Here is a 24,445-nt window from a genome sequence, read left to right as displayed (position 1 = left end):
TTACAATACAAGCTTTACCTGGTCTGTAGGTGACATGCAATGGCAATACAATTAGCCCAAAGATGATTCTCAATCAGTATTAAGTAATTATGGTACCAACATTCAATTTCTCAATATTCCAATATTGGAGAATCAATGACTGCAGTATCCATTCCTTATGAATATAACCAAATGATAAAACAGTTTAATCATTTACATTTTAGTGTTAGAAAGCATTATACCGTGACCATATTTTGAGCTTAAAGCATACCACATGGACCTGAGTTGTAATGCAATGATGTTATTTGTTGTAGTGATGTAAAAATCAAACAAAAACAAAAATAAAGTTCATATAATCCTAAAAAAAGGCTTTCGAATTCCTTGAGAGAAATTCATATTAGGAGTGACCAACATATATTATTGATATCATTTATGGTGGGTACATAATTGTCTGACTTACGGTATATATCGCTGACAATTTTCCGGAAAAAAGGATATAGTGGAGGAATATATTGACACGGGGGTAATGAAATAACAATTTCAGACATAGCGACTTATGACCTTTCCATCCATGAAGAGTGTTTGATTCTAGCATATCTGGATCTGAAGTAGAAGATTGTTCAAATTTCAGTAAATTTTCCCTCTTTGGCCCCTCCGTATAGGTCCTAGGGAAGGGCCAGGTTCTTAATTTTCATACCATAATAATTCAGTCACATGATAGTCATTCCAACCAACTATGTTCCCACTGAGAGTAAACAAATATACCAAAAAGTGTTATTTCCCAATATAAACTACGGTAAGGCCAAAAACAAGATTACATATGCTTTGGATAACCTGATCATGACCTTCCTTAAATTTTCCTGTGGACCTTAGGGACAGTTTAATAACCTACTTTGTATCCATGAAGATCATTGTAATTGTAACAGGGTGTATTCATTGCACTAAGTCACACAGTGTCCACGTGTTGTCTGTCCCGTACTCGTGTCATAACCTGAACGTGGAGTGTTGTGAGAGAGTGATCTGCACGAGTATTTACATACTCACGCCACCCCGTGTGTCCTATATGTACGCGCACGTCACCACCCTGATTCACTTCACACTATGCTGCCGAGCAGGACGGACAGTGTATATCCTTCCCAGGTCCCTGGTAAGTCTCATAATATATTTTACTCATAGTGTTTATTCATGTAATGATATAACAATACCTGTGATAATATATATGTAGTCATGTCCATCGTATTCGTAAAGTGAAAGTAACTGTATATGTATATTGTAACTGAGTCTTAGTTTCGTATCTTTTTGTTAATAGGTTTCTTTGGAGAGAATAAATACAAGAGACCTTGAAAAGTCGTTAAAGTTGTTCTTACCCAGCCTTTGGGGCTAAGAGGGTTACATAATAGTCCGGCAAAGATCACATACACTTTCTTCCTGTTATGGTTATGGGATCCTGGCCACTTTCTTGACAGAATAATAACAATTGAAATGCATAGAAATTTATTTAAATTCTTTCATTTGTTATTACCCTGTAAGTAAATATTGACCAATGAAATAAAAAATAAAAGATAAAAAAAATTGCCTGCTTACTGACCAGCCCTATTTTTCTCTGGAATGTTGCATGAAAAACGTTTGTTTTGTTTTCGCCTAAACACTAACCCTTTCTTAAGGAGGAATGAATGATCCAGAGGTAGCAAGATATTCATAAATTTGGAACAGGCCTACAGGACCTTTCCATCTATGAAGAGTACCGTTGAAAATTTAGTCAATTTTACCTCTGTTGGGCTCAAACCCCTTGCAGATTAGATCCACGTGTAATTCATAAATTTGGCTTGCATTTGACCATTGAACTTTCCTTCAAACTAGAAAATGTCTGTAAGACATAAATGCCCACTTTGATCTTGATAACCTGAAACATGCACACACACAAGGTACTACACATCAAGGTGATAAGTTGATTTGAATATTCATGTTTTTTTCTGTATGTAATTACCATCTCCATAACGTATTGAATGAAGTTGCGAAGTGTTTAAATGAATCAGTTGATGATTGTCTATATGTAGCAACAGTGACCTTGGCCTTGACCTTGGAACCCTGCAACACAATAATGTCCGAAGTATACTTATACTTGACCTTTGCATAAAGTTTGACCAAAATCCATGAAAGAATGAAGTTGCTAATTGTTTACATTGAATCGGGACGGGACGGACATGGGCAACACTATATCACAGTTAATTCTCCCCAGTTGAATCTCTACATTTACTTGTAGTTGACAGGGGAAACCCCCTTAAATTCCCATAATTATAATAACCTTCATACAATATGTTTCAATTTTAGATATCTCATGTACCAGTATTTAGTTATCAAAATGGTAAACCTTATAAAAATTGAGGATATAGGTTTTAGAATGTGTAAACACCGGATAAAAAGTATTGTTGCTATTTACTGGTGTGTATAGGTTTATTACTAACAGAAAGTACTAGTATCCTGAAACCGAGCCCCTGTGTGTTATCCATATGACTATGATACACCTATGTACCAAACTTCAGCTAGATATTTGAAAATTGACAGAGTTATGATAAATTGAACTTTTACGACTGGTGGCGTGGTACACGTGTGTAAAGAAATCTACAGATCGTGAATAATCTCTAAACCTAATCTAAAATGTAATCGGCATCAGAAGATATGTTATTCACATGACTATAACCTACTTTATTGGATGCACAAAACCATTACATAAAAAAGTTAAAAGCTTTTAAGGGTGAGTCAGTCATGAAATTATTCAGATTTGTTCAAGACAATATGAATGAGTTCAGCTTCTGAAAACAAATCTGACGTGTTCCCAGCTGCAAGGCTTTTATATTACCTCCAATAAAATGCAGTCAAAACCTGCCATACTACATTTTATATAATTTTGTAAATTATACACTTAACTTTAACATCTGTATGTATCTCGATGCGTAAGGCTATGAATGCAAATAACATATTAAAGCAGTGCTCGTCATGAATTTGTTTACAAACTGACAAATCAATTATGTAAACGCCTCACAAACGTGATATATGTTTTTTAAAGTATTTATCTTGACTGGACTTGATCTCTGAGGAAGTGTTGCGTCAATAGTCTAATGTAGGTGTTTGTGACCAGGTATCTCAATGATCTATGATAAGTGTTTGTAAACAGGTATCTCAGTGGTCTATAGTGAGAGTTTGTAACTAGGTATTTCAGTGGTCTATAGTGAGAGTTTGTGACCAGGTATCTCAATGATCTATGATAAGTGTTTGTAAACAGGTATCTCAGTGGTCAATAGTGAGAGTTTGTAACCAGGGATATCGGTGGTTTATAGTAAGTTTTTGTAAAAGGTATCTCAGTGAACTATATTTTTTTGTGATCAGGTATCTCAGTTGTGCGTCTGTTACTGTTCGTGACTAGGTACATGTAACTCAGTGAACTATCACCAGTGATTGTGACCAGGTATCTCAGTGGTTTATAGTATAATAAGAGTGTGTGACCAGATATACATGAATCAATGATCTGTAAGAAGAGTTTGTGAGTGATCACGTATCTGAATGGATTAACGTTACATGTAATCAGTTAATCATTTTTTCATTTTCATATTTAAGAACTGATTATTTCACACGTTTCGAAAAGTGAAACATTTAAAAATTAGTCAAAGTCATGGACCTAGGTCTAGTCTAATTCCTTGGTGAAATGACGAATCATTTAGCTTATTTTTTCAGATCTCGTGAGTTACGTCCCCTTCACACCTTTCGACTCATAGGTCAGACCACGGAATTAGATTGCTATCTAAGTCCGTGCTAGAATTGCCCATTTTCAGCCAGCAATTAAACTTCCTTAATTATTCTGATACCTAATGAGTTCATCAGAAAGAACAACTTAAAAGACGATAGGCAATTTGACACTCTAAAGTGTGGTGTTTTTTTTTACCTAGGGGTCATATACACATCGTTATAATGTTTTGCAATAGTTTATTTTGAAAAAGCGCTCGCTGCGCTCGCTATTATACATATAACTATGCACATAGCCATCGATCGTTTTCTTACATAACCAGCAAAACGCATGTTCAATGCACATTCAATGCTTAAGTTAAAACGCACAACAAACGGTCAACGCAAACGGAACGCAAACGCAAAACAAACGGAACGGAAACGGTACGGAAACGGAACGCAAACGCAACGCAAACGGAACGCAAACGCAACGCTAACGGAATGGAAACGGAACGCAAACACAACGGAAACGCAACGCACTTTTGGTAAAGAAAAACGGTCCAGGGTTTGTAGTAGCAGGGGTATACTATGCATATATATAATACCATGTATACCAACAGGGTAAAGATATACAAGAGTGGTTGGGCCTATCCCTACCGTCAAATTATATATCCCCCACCTTATACCTTCACATCTAATTATAATACATAATTTAATAAGGGAGAAACAAAGTTCTTCTCCTCCACATACGAGAAAATTGGGTAGCTAGTGTTTTTTGGAGAACTGGTTCACACATCACATATCTGAACTGTTCAAATTTGTTCGTAGCATTGAAAAAGTCATATACGTTGTTTGCTTTCGTTAATATTACAGATCTAAGATCATCATAAAATAAACATTCCATTAAAAAATCATCATTGTTGCATAATTTACATAACCTATTATTGACAGGAATCACAGGTCGGGTATGCCTACCTTTTTCAATTTCAAGGGGCAAAGAACCACATCTAAAGTTAAATGAACAGATAGTTCTATATGTACGCAGTTTATTACCATTTACATTGTTTGTGTCATCCCACAAAAACAACTGCCACTTATCATCAATTTCCAAACTCAGGACATTCTTAATATCATTCATATATGTGTACGTTGATGTATTTGCGGTTAAAAGTTCAATTAAATTTGTCTCCGCTATCAGACTAACAACCCAGTCCCAGGATTTTCTAATAGAACATGACCATTTATGTTTATGCGTAAATATGATCTAGAAACTTCAGTTAATTGGTTAACTTCACATGAATTCCAACCCATATCTCCTCAAAGGGCTACATTACTTGCATTTCTAGCAGCACCCAGAAAATACCTGCATGCTTTATTTTGAACCATAGCAACTTCTCTATATTTATTCAGACCCCAGATTCCAGTACCATAAAATAGCACTGGCTCTACTAGGGATACATACAGCTTACAGTAAACCGCATAACACATTTCTCCAGCATGTTCATACTTGGAAGAAAGAGCATACAATGCTCTACTTGCAGATTTACACAATTCTTGTACAGTAAAATGTAAATTTAGGTGTACATGAAACCATAAAACAAGGTATTTGTAATTCTGGATTATTTCTATAGGTATAGCATCACATGTAAAATTAAAACTCGTTAGAGGTCCAGATGGATTGCAAAAAATGTACAACATTTGTTTTTTCTTGATTTATGCCTAAATTCCTCTCTTTACACCAACTATCAAGCTTGTCTAACATATGTTGCATCGACTCCTCATCTGGCGCGATACGTGCTATATCATCCGCATACAGAAGTATGGATGCCTGGGCATCATCGACCTTGACACCTTTACCTACCAATTTACTATCACAGGCCAGATTATTCTTATATAATGAAAAAAATATCGGGAGACTTTACATCGCTGTTTCAAACCTTGTTTTACTTCAAAGTCCTCTGTAAGTTTACAGTTAATCTTTTCCCTACATTGGATATCATGGTACAAGGATTTTATGGCTCGTAAGTAGTTGCATTGGATACCAAAATGTTGCATTTTAATCCATAAAAAATCAAGTCTAACACAATCAAATGCCTTTTTTATATCGACAAAGCAGACAAAAGTAGATTGTTTCCTAATTTTCCTATTGTTTAAAATAGAATATATTAAAATGTTATATGGTATATATTGTTTACCCAAGGTTTCCTACATGAGTGGTTTCAATCCACGCTGGATACAATTTAGGGTCGCCAACATTTCCTGATTCCGCCCCCACCACCACCACCACCACCACCACCACCACCATGAGATTTCCGTTTCTGTTGTTATTGAAAAATTGTTTTCTAAGCATTAAAAGTAAGTTGTTGGTGACCTTAATATATTCCAATCAGTATCTCTCTCGGGAACATTTGCCATATATAAGTATTGGGTGGAAATCAGTAGATTCTCCTACCATTAATCAATTGGTCCTCACGACCATTATAGGAAAACCCCTCCGAACCCCCCCCCCCCAAAAAAAAAACTCAAAATACACACCCAATACTTATATACACTCAATGAAAGAAAAAATCCAACAATATAATTGTGAAGACCATGATTTTATTTCCTCCTAATTATAGCACCAATACATGTGAAAACCATCCCCGGCATGAATTATGACTCTCCCCCATCACATTTCACACCAAAACTCCATTTACAAACCCATCACTATGTCTATCCTAACATTCCATTGCTGTACACATTCTCACACCCATGCATGGTCCCGTATCCCTGGTTTAAATTACACATATCCGTAACCTGTGGCATACCTCGGTTCTAAAAGGCATTCGGGAGATTTCCAGAGGTTCCCACAGAGTTGTACAGATTTTCCGCATCTGTTACCCCCGAAAACAACGATGACATAGTGCTTGTATCCATGATATTTGGTACCTCGCTATATCTGTCAACACTGTTACCGGTAAACCAACCTACATGGCCCATGACTTCTGCCTTTGAAGCAGACCCCGTCAAGCTTAGTGATACTGCACACCTCCTTCTAAGGCTGTGAGGAGTCTCTCCCTTGTCCAAACCCAGCACCCCAAGATAGTGCTTCAGTCTTTCATATGCGACCGAATGTGATCAAGTTCAAGTTCAAGTTCTTTATTCACCAAAAGTCTTAAGACTTATAGGTACAAAGTAATCATGATATATTGTACATGTATATATGTTATAGGAGAGTGACTATAAGCATACAAGTGCAAACTAAACAAAGAACATAATACAAAAGCACAAAAATTATAAATACGTGTAGCTAATTAATCAATTTCGCCGCTTAGTGGCTAGATATAAATATTTACCTAGATTTGACAACTCTTTGACATTATTTACAGATAAAAGTTGGACAAGTTTGTAAACAGAGGGACTCTTATAATAATACTTCTTTATATACTTTAACCTCAAATCATTATAAAAAGGACACACAAAAATGAAATGAAATTCGTCCTCGACGTCTCCCAAATCACATTTGCTACAGTTTTTTTTATTTCTGCGAATGATATTATTGTGTCTACCCTTTTCGATATTCAGTTGATGAGACGACGTTCTAAATTTAGTTAACATATATTTGTATTTTGTTTCAATATGTTTACGGTGATAAAACTGAATACTATGACTGTCTATAAGATATTGATATAGTCTACCTTTTGATGAAGCTGCTATCTTTGCCAACATATTTTGCTTAGTAACATCTTTCAATCTGTGTTGAATAATTTCAAAAGTGTTTACCAATGGTAGATTCGATTCAAAAATATAACAAAGACCTAGGGCAGTTAATTCATTCTTAATGTTACAAATCCACGGATCATTCACGTTGACACATTCATCATAACAAGTTTTTAATATCAAATTATCAGATTTCGTCAACTTCAACCAATATTTGAATACTTTTAGCTTTCTTGTAACAATTAATGGTAGTCTACCCAATTCACAATAAACTAAATCATTGAATGTAGATTTACATACTCTAAGGACTTTTTTGCAGAAATTCAAATGAACTCTCTCTATATCAGGAGCTTTGTGAAACCCCCATATTTCTGCACCATAGCTTAAGATGCTGCTGACATAAATATCAAAGACAGAGCATTGGGTTTCCAAATTCAAACAATGGTTCTTTAAAGAGGATGATAATGAAAATAAAGCCTTTCTTCCTTGGTCCGCTAAATGCTTTTGGGTTTTATAAAATTTACCATTATAATTAAAAAACATTCCCAAATATTTGAAACAGTCAACAATTTCTATGTTCTCATTATTATATTTCCACACTTCATTATTTCTTATGTTTCCCCCGTTTCTAAAAACCATGACTTTTGTTTTACCAATGTTGACTTCCAGATCCCATTTTCTAGAGTAACTGTGTAAAGAATCTAACATGTTTTGCAATGCAGCTGGACTATCAGCGAAAAAAACCATATCATCAGCATACATTAGCAGGAAAAGGTTAAGCATCTGTAAATCAATACTTGGACAATTATCATTAATAAAATTAATTTCAAAATCATTCACATACAAAGAAAACAACACAGGTGACAATATTTCCCCTTGTAAGAGACCGGTATAATTAGGGAAACAATGACTTAATTGACCCTCAAATTTTACACAGGATTTGACATTATCATACAAAGATAATAATATTTTTAAAAATTTTCCACGAATACCTTGGTGTATTAATTTACTCCACAGTTTTCCTCTATTAACAAAATCAAATGCTTTTTTTAAATCTATAAAGCAACAGTAAAGTCTCTCTTTTTTACGCAATTTCTTGTTAATTAATGTTTGTAAAACAAATATGGCGTCAATGGTTGAACTGCCTTTTCTAAAACCAAACTGAGCATCTGTTATTATACAATTTTCTTTTTCCCATGTCATAATTCTATTATTCAAGATTGATGTAAATAATTTACCAAAACAGCTTACAAGTGATATACCACGATAATTATTAGTGTCGTTAATACAGCCTTTCTTAAAAACAGGAACAATACATGCTTGTGACCAAGATTCAGGGAAAAACCCAGATCTAAAAATAGCATTAAACAACCGTTCCAAATATGGCACCAGAATATGCTTTCCTTGAATAAAAATTTCGTTTATGATTAAGTCTTCACTACAACTTTTGTTTGATTTCAGGTTTTCAATGGCTTTAACAATTTCTTTTGTTGTGATATTAGAATCAAGATCTTCATAAACTGACTCTATATTAACATTAGGAACATGTTGGTCAGCGCCATCATTCTCCTTTTGCGCCAGATATTTAAAGTGTCTATAGAAGTCATCTATTGTGAGTGTATTCATAGCTCTGTTCGACTTCCGATTATTAAAGATACTGTAAAATTTTCTTGGATCATTTCTTTTCAAAAGGACCAGCATGTCGCCTTCATATCGTTTATAATCTCTTTTAAGTTTAAACACCAACCTTTTGTAATTACGTTTGGCGGTTATTAATATATTGTAATTTTGATTTGATTTATCCCGGTTAAAATTAATCAACGAATTTCTGTATTCAGTATATAGATCTTTGCACCGAGGAGTTATCCACGGTTTATCTTCAATAACAACAGTTTTAGTGCGGTGATCGCGGGAGTTTCTCAGAGGGGTATCTCTACACTCACAAAAAGGTAATGTACAATCATTTAATATTCTACTTATATTATTCACACATTCATCAACTGCATCTTGGTTATTTAAATCAACATTCAATTGTTCATCAATTAACTCACAGTTCTCACTTAATTTATCTAAAATTAGCATAGTATTCTCGCCTTTCCATTTCACAGACGTACAGGTTCCTCTACTGTACATGGCATTGTAATCAGCCAACTCATTTACAATTTGAGTATCTAAAAATTTGCCAATACATATATGAAACGCAACTGGACAGTGATCAGAAAACATGTTAAATTTACCAGAATCAAACTTAAGTATATTGTCTATTGTCGCATTTACAACCAACAAGTAATCAATCGTACTTTTACCATTATTATTAAAAAATGTATATGTACCAGTATCGTCATCTGGGTGCCGCCCATTAACTATACGCAGACCTGATGACTTGCACAAGTCAATAAGCTTACGGCCAAAAGTGTTTACCCCCTTATCCATATTCTTACGCTCAGTGCTGACAGTTTCAACATTATAATTAATCACATTTTCTAAATTATGTACTAAACTATCATGTAATGTATCTAATTCTATATAATCATGCCTGCTTCCAGTGCGTGCATTCATATCACCGATAACATATACATCACCCATGCTTTTATATCTACCAACGGAATCTTCTAAAATTTGGAATAAATCTTCATTACAGTGATCATAAAAAACACTTCCCTCAGGAGGGATATAACAAAATGCAATAAATGTGTGTTCTCCGGAGTTACAGGTACCTGTATTATTAATCTTAAGCCAGACAATACTGTCGTAGATATTTTCAACCACTTCAATTTGATCGGCCAGTTCTGGTTTGTAAAAAATTACTATACCACCTCCTCTACATACTGATCTTGGGAATGCAAAATGACTGTAACCCGAAAGCTGTAAAACATCAAATTCTTTTATCCAACATTCCGATACGCATACAATATCATACGATACTAACAAATTCCGGAATTCCGGATCCTCAAGTTTACCTATTAGACCCCTGCACACATTCCAGGAACACACTGAGATACCACTCTCCTGTCTGTCCTATCTCCCATACATCTGGGAATTACCATTCGTAGGGTTGGATCGTTGGGGAACAGAATGTGCTCTCCAGGGCTGACTTGGTCCAGGAGGTACACGATGGATGTTATATGATAGGGGCTCATGTAATACCGCCCTCCTAGCACCGTCCACTGGTCGGAACAGGTAACCCACTGAAAGGTCTACCCCCATATACCCTGACTGTGCCACATACTGCTCAAGGGCCTTTACCGGACAAATATGAGCTTCCTCCCTCCTGACGATCCCAAACGTGTTAGACTTTCCCTCTGTAAGAGTCTTACCCACCCTATGCCTAAACAGAAAACCTTTGTTGTCCCTTAGCCTTTTAATCTCCTGTGCAACCACTTGACCTAAATCCCCTGCGCGATCTCCTGCAAAAAATTGCAAGAGAAAAAAGGCTCTGTCTCTCAACAAAATATACCTATCCCCCGCTTTACCCCCCTTGTTTTCCAGACGCCGCAAAATGTGTTTGGAGATCTCCCCTAGCTTCCCGATAAACATTGGTACTGCCTGCTTAACCTCTACATGTGACAGCGCCTGCTCCCCTTGCACAGCCTTGACGTATAGCCTCACCTCATCACTATTTATTGGATTCCCCTCCCCCCTTCCCTGTAACCAAGGGCCATTCCTACCCTGCCTCGCAAAAATGGCTGACAATTTTCCCAACAAGGTACGGATGGTGCCCACAGCCAAACGTTTAGGACATGAACATCCTGCTTCCGACGTGCCAAGGACATTCCACCTCGTGCACGACCGTCTTCCCAAACTTATCCTTACGAATCAAAAATCTGCGTATGTCCTTTGGGGTAGCAGAAATTAAGTCTGCCCTACCGTACATTCGTAAAAACATCAAGAGTTCTATTTCTAGAGCTTTCTTCTGCTTCTAGTACTTTGTGTCTTTTACCAGGCCCTCCAAATACTTCAGCCTTCCCTCAATTTGTAACGTCTCTCCCCAAATTGCTTCCTCTATCTGGAATATAATCAAAAGTTTACCCTAAAAGCGTTGAGAGGCCACCTCAGACCCTTCTTGTCCTCTACATAGCCCTTCTTAGTGGGGACCAACAATACCCCCTTTTCCCCAGTATCCCCCAACTGTAGGGCTCCTACTGCATGAGCTTTGAGAACCGGCCACCAAACTGGTTTTGGGTTTAAAACCGGTAGCACCATGGTACACCCTCCTACTGCCTGGTTTCCAAAGAAAGCCAATAAGGGCATAATCATTTGTAGTGGGGGAATTACGTAGGGGTTTTCCTCTAAATTTACCGTCTGTGCAAACACGTTAACCCCTGCTGACAACGGGCTAGGGAAGGGGGTAAAATGTCTTAACTTCTCCCCATTAGAAGATGTCATTGTATTGGAGTCGAGGGCCATCAAATCCGTCGAGTGTGGCCCAAACCTTCCCTGAACCTTTTCCCAGGACTCCCTCGTCAGAGTACTGTCTGCTAAAGAGAGCGAGCGTGATGGATCATCCGCAGGGTTATCCCCTGAGGGGATGTACGTCAACCTGAGGTCAATATTGTTTTGAGATGTCAATTCGTACAGCTCTTTGACAACCCTATTGAGTGTTGGATCCCTCCTCCCCTGTCTATTCCACACACTAATGACAGCCTGATTGTCAACAAACGCGTCTACCCTGTGGCCACTGAGAATCCCAATCACAGACCTAAGAGTTCTGACCAAGGCATCAGCCTCCTTAGCATGAATTGGCCTACTGTCCCCATTTTCCCAGAAGTCTCCCATACTAAGCTTTCCCTCCGGAAGATCCACCAATGCATCTGATGCAAGAGCCACCTGCAAATGGCGTTCCTCCCTCCAGGGCATACACCCCTCCCAGCTATCCAAAAACCTCCAATGCTCCAGCTCTTCCCTGAGGTATTTGTCCACTGGAACCGACCGACTGTTTTTCAGACCCTTAGCGATGCATCTATTTACCTCTATCGTATAAAGCTTTGCAGCCGGTACCGCCAGGACAAATGAAATACACTTGCCCGCAAACCTTTGCAGGCTCTTTACATCTATGCAGGTTGCACTAAGGATACATTCCCTTAATGCTGCAAAGCTTCTAATCTTCCTGTCAGGAAGAATGAATGCCTGCCTAACTGAATCAGAAAGCATACCCAGAAACTGCAGAAGCTGTGTTGGAATGAATGTACATTTATTCCTCCCAAGAGTATAACCCAATCTTGTAAGTACCTGACACACAATATATACCGCCTGATGTGCCCTCCCTATCCCCGAGTCCTGTGACTTATCCTGAAGCTCCCCCATGAGTCTGTCATCTATATACTGCAAAACAGGTACACCTAAAGACCTACAGTAGCTTGTCGCTGTCATCCCAACCGTCTGGTATATATACGCACTGCTCTTAAACCCAAAGGGTAAAGTGGTGTAGACCAGGTACCACCCCCCAAACTGGGCGCCGAAAAAAGTCTGGCTAGACTCCTTCAGCAAAACATGGTCGTAACCTGACTTATCGTCAATCTGAGTCATGAAGTTGTCAGCCCCTATGATACGAGGGAGCTCTCTCAAGGTGTCCAACTTAAAGGGTAGGTCCTTGATTCACAAGTTAAGGAACCTTTCATCATGGCACAGCCTGGGCTTTGATGGCTCTACAGTCAGGGGCAACACTAGATGAGGAGGATTACACTTCCCTACCTTCCCCCAGACCCTAAGGGATCCATCTTTAACTCTACCAATCAAAGTGTCCAGTATGAAATCCTGAAACTCTTCACACCTACTAGAATTTGGAAAACACATCGGGGATGGGAGGTCAGAGTCGTATGCGCGTCCTCTGAAATTACCCTGGAAGTGTTTAAAATACTGTTCTACCTCCACCCCCCCCCCCCCCCCCCCCCCTAAGCCAGTTCCCTACCTCATCAGATACCCCAATTTTCCTCCACTCTTCCCTACACCGATGTATACCTCCTGGGACAAATGATGCAGAGTCACGAATAGGAAGATTGGCTAAACTATAGCTCAGCCCCCCGGCCGCTACCTCTTCAGCCGACATCACCTTGGTTGAGGATTGGATTGCCTCTCCCCTGTAGTTCACCCATTTTACAGTACCGTCAACCTTGCTAATCATGCGAGGGACAAATCCCATCCTCAATTCCCACAATGGGACCCCTCCTGGATTGATTTCCTTATCCAAAATAAGCTTATGATCCTGCAATGAAAGAACCACAGAGTGAGAAGCAATCCAATCCCCAACCAACGTGAAGGTAATACCCCCACTAAGGGTTAGATCCCCCTGGTTAGAGAAATAGGTTGCCTCACCTTAACAAACTAAAAATTAACATATAACCTTTCCCGGTTAAAGTGTCACTCCACGTCATCCAACTGTTGTCTACTTGTTTTCTTTCCCATTAATATTTGGGCACTTCGCCACATAATGGCCCTTCTGTTTGCAGTGAAAACATGTACCTTGCTGAGTGGGCCTATTGCGATACCCCCCACGACCTCCCTGGTTCATATATGGGCGTGGGACTCTATACGGATATCCCCACCCCTGTGCCCCTCCTGCCCACGGTGGTTGCTGCCACTGGCCTTGAAAAGGGAAAGCAAGGACCCCCCCCCCCCCTGTCCCTGGACTCCGCCTCCATTAACCCCTTGAGCCTGACCTATACCTGGGTTGGTTGCCCTCTCATACCTCTGGTGCTTAGACCATTCCCCGATTGCACTCGATATCTTTTTGTCATCTTGCGAACCAAACAACCTTTGACATAAACTACATAAGTCTGGATTGTCCTCAAACCTTCTAACTGCTTGTAATGCCTTGCAGTAGAAACTAAGATCCTTATGATCTGTTTTAGTGGCAATGTCTACCAGCGCCTCAACCGCCGCAACCACAACAGCTGGAGATGTAAGTTTTGGACGGCTGGCTAAGATCCCAATGTGCCGTAGAGCATCCTGTACCTGATTCCTGGCCGCATTCTGCTTAATGTCTCTCAATGCTGACTCTACCGCCTGTACCCTGTCCTCTACTTCGCCTGTGGCCGACGCGCTATCTACCGCGTCCTTAGCACCCCCGAGATTGTCTGTGAAACCGAAAACAAATTTGTCACAAACCCATGTTTTATTCATTCAACCCTAACCTTATACCGACATAATATATTCCTCTTTTGCATATATTTATTTATACCTGTATATATTCCTTCTTTGTCTAATAACCCCCTTAGTTTTCATAATTGACAATCCGTTCCCCCTTATACTTATAAATCATATTTTATCTAATTGTACCTGTGCCATCCTCCTGTCTATCCTGCCCTGATGGTGTGTCCTGGTGGGTGGACTCCGTACTACGCCTCTTGAGGGTGGATGCTTTGGGGGCCCCCACCTCATTGGCATACAAGATGGACACATGCACAAGCGCCCTCAAGGCCTCTTTTGTGTCTTTTTCCCCCGCCATACCGAGGATATCCCCCGCTTCCTCGCCCGTCAGATTGCGAAACTCTTCCGCCAACTGCTCTGCGGAATACTTCTCCAGGCCATGGTCCTTCTTAAGCCTTGCTAGCGCCGTAATGTCCATCACCTCTATGTCGATATCCCTTAAACTGAGCATGACCGGGAGGAGCTTACGCCCATGTAAAGTGTGCTTTGCTTTCAGCACCACCATGTTCTGAAACACACATAAATGTAATACCTTTAAAATAATGACTGGTACACCCATATAAACATTATATTTAGTCAACCCTGAGAGCCTAAACCCTCACGCAAATAACTGCTAATCTGTCCCCAAGGCAAAACCGTAATTATTATTTTTATTTTTATTTTTTATTTATTTTTTATTTTTCCCATTTCATCTTATTTTATTTTCCTATCTGCTAATCCCAGAGAACATTCAGGATATTCCCAGGCCGCCGGCCGTAAAAATCACTGCAGCAAAAAACCCACGTGCTACCGGTCGCACACAACAACACATTTTAACCCCTCCCCCTCATGCCGGCATGGTACTATGTATACGCCCAACAAACAAACGCCTTTATAAACACCCCCACACTCAAAACCTATAAGGTACCAACTCAACATACCTGCAAGCGGGCTCGCTAATGTCCCGAAATAGTTATAACACCTGAGCAACTCTAGACCTCACATGTACACCCACGTGGACTGCTCACTCCAAACTGAAGTACTCCCCAACCGGAAGTGTCAAAACGAAAACGAGGTCGGGTTAAACAAGACCCCAAACAGCACGTCTAAACCTCTCTAAATAGCACCTAATGGCCATAAAAAAGGTCTTTTGGCGCTGCCTACATTACATTAATAAATAAATCACACAACCGTGATGTATGCCCGGAACGAAGCGACACACCCTAGCCACCGAGACTGAAAACCACCTTGACCGTGCAGATGCACTCGCCGGCTATCTCATGCGCCCCACGTGCACAACAATCAATGAAATTAGCGTACCTGAACGCCCATAATACTCCCTAGCGTACCCGAACGCCTCTACAAATTCCCTAGCCATAATAGCCCGTTCGTACATAAACGAACTACATTTAACCAGCGTACTCCAACGCTAAAAAGCACCGATGCTAACACCACCAGTCACCCATGACCCGGCCATCACAGCCCGTCCGTACCCAAACGAACTACATTTAACCAGCGTACTCCAACGCTAAAATATATATAGCACCATGCTAACACCACCAGTCACCCATGACCCGGCCATCACAGCCCGTCCGTACCCAAACGAATTACATTTAACCAGCGTATACGTACTCCAACGCTAAAAATGATAGCACCCTGCTCATTTCACCTACTCAAGTCTTGTCCACCGACGAGCTGCCTGTACTGTATTGTATGCAACCAAAATCAAAACCACGAATGATACCACCCAAGCACAGTACCAAACCAATGGCAAACCGACAAACACAGTAATAAGAATATTACTTACCAGTATCTTGTGGGCTCAGTTCAGCTAGTGAAACAACCGACTAAACACGTCCTCCACGCTCGGCGGCGAAAGCAGGAACTGAGGCTAACGGGTAACTCTCGCGAGATCTCGCTTGGAATATATATATATATAATCTGAGAATCACTGATACTACAAATGACTTATTCCTCTATATAATCTGGTTACGTACGTATTTTTCCTGTTGGGGTCTGTAGACTTTACTACAAATGACTTATACCTCTATATAATCTGGTTACGTACGTATTTTTCCTGATGGGGTCTGTAGACTTTACTTCCGTTTATTATCTCATCAGTTGCTTTTCTGATTTTCCAATTATTTTTCAGTTCAGGTGTTGCCCTTGTTCATTGCCGTATCCCACTGCGCGCGCGCGCGTTATATTAAAATGTAAGAGTCGCCTAATGAGGGCCATCTTCAGAATCTTCCACTTAGGAGGACTGGAAGGGACTAAACCTGATACACTGTCCCTGTGAATCCTAATCTATTCTGATCTCTCTTCCCTGCTCTTTGTTTTCGATAGTAAGTACCTATGTCCATATATAATATAGGCGATTGCCAGAAAGTCAAACCTTTTGTCTTTTCTGTGTGTTACATTTTCTATATTTCACTTAAGAACCTCAACAAATTTGCATATTTACTGTGTTTAAAAAAATTGAAATAGTGACATGTGTAAAAATAATGTATAAGAACAAAGCATGATAGGTCATTCATCAACATAAATGTTATGTGTTTCATTTTTTTAAACTTATATTTTAGAATTTTGAAAATGAAACTCATGGCAATGGGAATTCCCAAGCAACAAGACAAATGAAAACCATTGACGTCACAACTTCGGCCAGTGTTCTATTTGGACTGACCAACATGATTCTGACAGAGATGGTCAGTCACGACATACTTGATGATCCAGACATCGAGGTACATGAATACTAACTGTTAAGAACATCAATTTATGTGACAACAAATGAAAACGTATTGCATCACTTTGCGGATGACAACATATCTAAAAGGGGGATACTCGGAATACATGAGAAAATGAATAATTCGTATTCACAAGCGAGATGGGCAAATAAAAAATATTGAGATAAAAAATCTTAGATGACCAGACCTCATACTCAATGATTTACCCAGGTAAGGATACTACACGTTACAGTGACCTCCGCAGCTACGGGGATGAATGACTATTGATTGGTGAAATAAACGTTTACTGTGTTTTGCGTGTTTTGTAACCCAGAATTGTTTTCGTAAAATGTCATCTGTAACTCGATCTATTGTTTACGTAGAATGTCATATATAACTCGATCTGTTGTTTACGTAGAATATCACCTGTAACTCGATCTTTTTGTTTACGTAGAATGTCATCTGTTATTCGATATGTTGTTTACGTAGAATGTCATATATAACTCGATCTGTTGTTTACGTAGAATATCACCTGTAACTCGATCTTTTTGTTTACGTAGAATGTCATCTGTTATTCGATATGTTGTTTACGTAGAATGTCATATATAACTCGATCTGTTGTTTACGTAGAATGTCAATTATAACTCGATCTGTTGTTTACGTAGAATGTCCATTATAACTCGATATGTTGTTTACGTAGAATGTCAATTATAACTCGATATGTTGTTTACGTAGAATATCAATTATAACTCGATATGTTGTTTACGTAGAATGTCAATTATAACTCGATATGTTGTTTACGTAGAATGTCAATTATAACTCGATCTGTTGTTTACGTAGAATGTCAATTATAACTCGATATGTTGTTTACGTAGAATGTCAATTATAACTCGATATGTTGTTTACATAGAATGTCAATTATAACTCGATATGTTGTTTACGTAGAATATCAATTATAACTCGATCTGTTGTTTACGTAGAATGTCAATAATCACTCGATATGTTGTTTACGTAGAATGTCAATTATAACTCGATATGTTGTTTACGTAGAATGTTTTCTTTTGATGACATGTTCATCAGACAACAAACAAATGACTCACAGAACACATCTTCACGAACACAGCCCGTACCTGAGACAAATAACAGAACAGCGATTCTAAATACATACTGTTATTGTAACGGTAGCCCTAGATTTGAGAGTACACAACTGTTGCCGAATCTGTTAAAAGTTGTCGTCATTACCCTTAATGCTGAATGTTAAGCAATGAATAACAGCTACCATTTGTATGGACTTTGGTACAACCCGGCCCGGGGACAGAACCCATTGCCTTCCTCACCTGGTCGAACGTTCAACATTAAAACCAAAAGTGCGGTATTGCCAAGCGTTAGGAAACAAAGGGTAGCTAGATGTAGAGAGAAATGCAAAGGTCAGAAATATTGCAACGGGTGCAGCAGCTTTATTGTTGTCGCTTTTGTGTCTCAAAACAGCCCGAGTTCATAGATAACTTATTGTTACCGATCGAATGCCTTAGTTTGCCAGTCCTAACGACACAGACGTTTCAAACGCCATGTTGTGTCTCAGTTATTTGTCTTTTACAATTTCATGTATACTCACTACAATTTACAAGTCATTCAATCAATAACATTGTCTCCTATACTACGCAGTTCGCATATGATTATTCCATTTTTAAATAATATCATTAAGACAGTTATAATGTTGTCTTTAAGTAAAACCGATACTTAACGAGAACCTGTCTGTTAAAACTTGACATGTTATGTGTTTACAGAAGATCTACAGAAATACCACCTCGATGCTGACGTTTTTAATACGTACTAATTTCTCTGGCCGCCCTGACATCGCCCTTACGTATCATCCGTCCGAATTCCAGTTATATTGGTCGGTCGCCAGGACGCTGTCGATTCTCCGTCGTCATATAATGAGACACGGACTGTATCACCAGGTTTGTTTTATTTGGTACACATATCAAATGAATCTGTGTCTGATTTATTACACGGATAGATTGTTAGCAACGATTCTGTAAATATACTGACGTTTACGTATACTTGTCAAAACGGATCAAACTAAATAGAGCATTTTCAAATCCCATGTTATATATTATTTTATAATAATGAAGAAAAATAAATCGGGGAATGCATGGTTTTGGATAGGGAAAAAGACAAGCTGGGTGATTTTTGAAACCCTGATACTTCTTGGGTCCGCTACCGGTTTTGCCTTATTTTTTATGAAAATGTTTGCTATGTGAGAAATTCAATGTGTAAAACCAAACTAATGATGGTTGACCGTGCTTCAATTTTCCATTGGTAATGATCGTGTAGTACCTGTTCACAAGGATGTACGAATCTTTATTCATTTTTCTGTATCTAAATAATTCTAAAAGTAGATGTGCTGGTGTCCCTCTTCAGGCACTGGTAGCTGTTATGTTAGAGCTAAAGGAAGTCTTACAGGGACCCTGTACCGACAGACTTTTGAGTATTGCGACCACAGTCGGACCTGGTCAGGTGTATTTCGAAGATTACAATGTGAGTAAGAATTCAGTCATTCTACAACATGACAGCGCCTCGTTGTTATGTCTATATCTTTATATAATGTGTTTTACAAGGCCTTACTGTAAACTAGATAAACACCTAAATAAGCTTCCCGGTCTAAACAAAAGAATTCATAATTATTTATGCTTTATTGCGCTTTGTTTTTATACGGCTAATTTGTTGCTACTTGTCTTTGATGATATGTAAGGACGAGTTATCTCCCCTTAAACGTCAACTCTCCTTCATTACAGATGAACAGAGAGACGAGACTGTTCAGCACGGCTATGGCTATGCTCACCATACTGTCGAGCTGGACAGTGTTTGACGAGGGCTCTGGCTACCTAGTGTGGGAGGAATGTACGGAAAAGTTTTTAAAATGTCTTCAGCTGTTGTCAGTCATTGTTTGTGACTTCAATAACTGACATCGCATACTACAAGGCCTAGTTGTTCATAAGGTTTAATCAGCGATAGGTCGCATTTTCGTTTTCTTGTATATAGAAAAGGAACCATTTCCTGATTTAAAACTATCAACACAGTAAAAACAGTGTCAAAATAAGTTACATGCACAATTACAAGTTTTTTATACTGTGCATTTACGGAATTAGTAGAGGTCGAAAACGTCGTTAAATAATGAATACGCTACACTGTAACAGATGGACCCAGGCTACTTTGTTTGATTGTTTTGATAGACGTATGAGATATTTGGAAGAAACAATCTTACTACTATTGGAAACATTTCTCTATTTTATGTCAATGTTATCTTAGTTTAAGCTTTACCATTGCCGTGTAGTCAACGTTGGACACAGACTTATCATTATATGTGTCGCTGGCCTATCTTTCTGTATCCCTGTATGATCCCTTGTTGTTGTTCTACCGGAACAGTGTGACTTTACAAAACACATTCTAATGCTAAAACAAACATACAGTTCGGACATTTGGGGTTGAAAGACATAAACACTTACCTAATGATTTGAAACTGTGTTGTCCCTGTAGGTAGGGCGTAAGAATTGTACCTGCTGCCCCGATGGCATGATCGTAGGATGCGACTAAATTTGGGATCTTATTTTTTCTCTTCTTTTTAAACAACTTTCTTCTTCCTAATGTCTCCCTTGACAATGCCTCACATTTGACCTTTAGTTGAGCTTTCGCCCCTGTGAGGAAGGATTTGGGTGTTGTCCCCGAGACATACCTGAGGGGTCTATAAAAATGGTAGTTTCTACTTAACGCTCAGCAATAATTAGGAGTGGGGCGATTGGTTCGCCCGTTGTCAGTATAATGTGACCGGGTGGGGTGTTTTGCTGGGTGTTTTCGGAAGTATGTTTCAGTGAGGTAGCACTATAAAGTCGGCATCAGTTCCGCGCTATCACAATGAGACAAAAACGAATGTATCGCAGCCTCCCAAAACACACACACATATACTACACGCATGCATCTTGCACACAGGGGAGACCGTCCTTAAATGACCATAGCTGTTGATAGGACTTTAAACAATACTAAACCAAACCAATTGAAACTTTGTAAGCAGAGCCAGGTCAAATGACGAACGAAAGCTGTCATTTTAGAATCTGATTCACGTTATAAACTGTACAATATCATATTGATTTTGTATACGTTTGGTTTGGTTTAGTATTGTTTATTCTAACACCTCTGGAGTTGTGATTTGATTTACACACGCTAACACCTCTGGAGTTGTAATTTGATTTACAAACGCTAACACCTCTGGAGTTGTGATTTGATTTACACATTCTAACACCTCTGGAGTTGTGATTTGATTTACACACGCTAACACCTCTGGAGTTGAGAGGTAAATGCTTTGTCATCCCCGTGCAGTTTCGTGCCCGGTTTTCCCTTTTTGATATCCATAAAACACCAGTTTCGTTTTGCATTTTAGAGTTTAAAACGACCATGTTTATATTAACATGGGATGAAACTCGGTCAGGACGCCTCCCTTTTTCGCGACACATGATTCACAGGATCAAATATATGACTAAGCGTGCTGTACGCATACGAAACAGTCTAAAAATATGGCAATTAGTAGACTTAGAATTTTCACGCCACTTAAGTTTTTGTAATTTTTTTAAAGTTCTTTAAAAAAAATCAATATTATAGATACACCAGCCGATTTAATAGTCACGATGGAGCGAGCAGCAACGTGGTTAAACCGTTACATCCTCGGTGAAAAATACAGACCTGGAAATGAATTGTTGTCTTGGCAACGGCGTGGAGTAAGTATTACAATTACGAAAAGAACAATTCTATCCAATAACGAAATAATAAAGAAACTTTGACATATAAATTCCGTTGGCTGGTGATGATAGACTATTACTACTGTGGAAAGGAAAATTAGCAATCATTTTAACATGACGAGAAGCTTAAAACTAACAGAAAACTTTTAAAATCAGAATGCAAAATGCATGTCAAGTTTTCATCATAAAAGAGCTTAAGTTTTATCCTGGTCACAATTAGTTTGCTTAACATTTAAAAACATCGTGTATGTTTAAACAAAACATTTTCTGTGAACAATCACAATGTTCCCTGTTGGCTTTTAATTTTGTGAACTATTGGTAGCAATTGTTATCGTTTAACAACTGTTCGTTCACTAGGTACATCTTGACACATTCCCTGCTAACGTATGTCTGTATGAGAACGGGACCGCTTCACCAATCACGCCACAATTCCCCTGTGATGATCCACTAAACTCTACCCGGGCAGTCCAGGGCGTGGTCTCGGCGGAGTGGTACCAGGATCAGCTGACGGGTGGTAAAACTGTAGAACGTGGTCATGGCTACGGTGATGCTACCAGTGAAAACCTTATTTGGACGTCAAAGGCTCTCACGTACGCTACATCAATGTATGCTCTGTCGTGTCATCACAACACCATTGCATATGACGAAGCCTACAGAAAGACGTAACCATGTCAACTCTGACGACGGACGCCTACAAGTTGACATAACTTTATCGAATATATGACGACGCTTTCGTGAGGACAAAACAAGATTGACTATGACTACGCTTAAATGTTGAGATAACAACATTGACAATGACATAGCCTGCATTGAGGACATACTTAAATTGACAATGACACCTAAAAGAGGACACAATAGCATATATATAGTGGATATCTAACAGTGTCTTCAGTTATACCAAATATATTTCACGAGTGTGGCTAATATTTTGATATATTTTACGACTGCACAGCATAGAAAGTTTAGAAAAAGTCCCGTCATATCAACTCCGATCACTTTGTATTGTTGATAAGCGCCGAATCTACAATGGTCGAGAGTTGGGGAAATCCAGAGTTGTTTTGTCTTCACTTATCCTGATGATAAAATAACAACACCACCTGTGTAAGGTATACTTATGTCCCCGGTTCTATTATACTTTCTGCCAATCGCTTAGCCCAATTTTGGACTTGGAGACGCTGACACCGCGTCTCATTTGACACGAGTGTTCTCCGATCAAATAGTTAGAATCGCTGACTTGCATAGTCTGCTTGCTTTCATGAAAATTAAAGTCAACTGTGAAATTAAACGTTGTGTTTCCCCCAGAAAAAAACTCCCCCATGATAGGTAACATATCAGATGTCTCAGACGGATTTTTCTCGAGGCCTGCGTATAGTTTAGCTAACCAGGCTTTGACCAGATGGTCCACTTGCAATTTTTCCAGTGGTAGTATTTAATCAGTGTATTGATGGTCAAATAGCAAATGTGATAATCACTTTTATAGAATGAATAATTTTCAATACTTCACTGGTAAAAAAAGTAATAAATTCAAAATGCAATCACGAAGACTACATCGCTTATGACGACACCATTATGTCGACATGATGACATTTATTTTTTACGACGCCTACAGCCAAAATGAGACACAATCAACGTGACATTGAAGTAACGAACTGTCAGACTACAGTTTAGTATTATCTATGTTTTGTACAAATAATTACCATGTCTGTAGGTATTTATTTTATATTTTATAATATAGTTGATATTATCAAATGTACGTTACGAGAGAGGTGTATTACATATTATATACAGATAATATACAATTATATCTGGTAGATGAATAAAATAAAAAAAATTGAAAGAAAGCATATTTTCACATTTAATTCTTAAATTTCTTCAAGCAACATACTCAAAATGAGCTCGGTTCAATACTAACAATGATTTATTTGTGTTGAATGTTTTTTCGCTTTTCGCCATTTGAAAACGCAATATTTGTTTCTGTTTTTACTTGGATATTAAATTTACTACGGCTGCTTTAACGGGCTATCTTAATTGCCAACATGTTTTTATCTTCTGAATTTGATTGTACTGAAAATGCTTTTAAGCTTTTCAGTAGATCAAAATTTAATTAACCTTTATCAAAGAGAACATATTCACTAACAAAGTTTCAAAGCTGTCGAATAATAAAGTGTAAGTAATTGAGAGTGAGAAATGGAGTTTGAGTAATAGAGAGTGAGAAATGGAGTTTGAGTAATGGAGAGTGAGAAATGGAGTTTGAGTAATGGAGAGTGAGAAATGGAGTTTGATTAATGGAGAGTGAGAAATGGAGTTTGAGTAATAGAGAGTGAAAAATGAAGTTTGAGTAATGGAGAGTGAGAAATGGAGTTTGAGTAATAGAGAGTGAGAAATGGAGTTTGAGGAATGGAGAGT

The 24,445-nt window shown here is 38.6% G+C and overlaps 2 protein-coding genes across 2 annotated transcripts; one reads left to right on the top strand and one right to left on the bottom strand.

Annotated features, from left to right (window-relative positions):
- The first annotated feature begins 941 nt into the window (after positions 1–941).
- On the top strand, positions 942–23,863 carry LOC110460987. Its single transcript, XM_021514248.1, has 7 exons — positions 942–1,126; positions 17,106–17,264; positions 19,034–19,207; positions 19,671–19,787; positions 20,045–20,150; positions 21,903–22,018; positions 22,397–23,863. The coding sequence occupies exons 1-7, from the start codon at positions 1,043–1,045 to the stop codon at positions 22,703–22,705; spliced, it is 1,065 nt and encodes a 354-aa protein (XP_021369923.1). The 5' UTR covers positions 942–1,042; the 3' UTR covers positions 22,706–23,863.
- Positions 7,973–16,419, bottom strand: LOC110460997. The gene is made up of 4 exons (XM_021514259.1): positions 16,331–16,419; positions 14,674–15,052; positions 14,350–14,471; positions 7,973–11,404 (listed from the first exon to the last, which is right to left on the bottom strand). Exons 2-4 carry the CDS (start codon positions 15,047–15,049, stop codon positions 11,318–11,320), a joined length of 585 nt encoding a protein of 194 aa, XP_021369934.1. The 5' UTR covers positions 15,050–15,052; positions 16,331–16,419; the 3' UTR covers positions 7,973–11,317.
- Positions 23,864–24,445: the final 582 nt, after the last annotated feature.

Source organism: Mizuhopecten yessoensis, unplaced genomic scaffold, assembly GCF_002113885.1.
Source record: "Mizuhopecten yessoensis strain PY_sf001 unplaced genomic scaffold, ASM211388v2 scaffold1379, whole genome shotgun sequence".
Classification (NCBI taxonomy): domain Eukaryota; kingdom Metazoa; phylum Mollusca; class Bivalvia; order Pectinida; family Pectinidae; genus Mizuhopecten; species Mizuhopecten yessoensis.
Note: the sequence above shows the minus strand (reverse complement) of the source record. Positions and strands in the feature narration are given on the sequence as shown.

Excerpts from the sequence above, each read along its gene's own strand:
- LOC110460997 (XM_021514259.1), bottom strand. The coding sequence starts at position 15,049 with ATGGTGGTGCTGAAAGCAAAGCACACTTTACATGGGCGTAAGCTCCTC. Across the intron at positions 14,472-14,673 it reads TAGACAGGAGGATGGCACAG|ACAATCTCGGGGGTGCTAAG; the intron begins GTACAATTAGAT and ends TCGGTTTCACAG. Across the intron at positions 11,405-14,349 it reads AGAATGCGGCCAGGAATCAG|ATAGAGGAAGCAATTTGGGG; the intron begins GTACAGGATGCT and ends ATTATATTCCAG.
- LOC110460987 (XM_021514248.1), top strand. The coding sequence starts at position 1,043 with ATGTACGCGCACGTCACCACCCTGATTCACTTCACACTATGCTGCCGA. Across the intron at positions 17,265-19,033 it reads TTGATGATCCAGACATCGAG|AAGATCTACAGAAATACCAC; the intron begins GTACATGAATAC and ends ATGTGTTTACAG. Across the intron at positions 20,151-21,902 it reads CTACCTAGTGTGGGAGGAAT|ATACACCAGCCGATTTAATA; the intron begins GTACGGAAAAGT and ends TCAATATTATAG.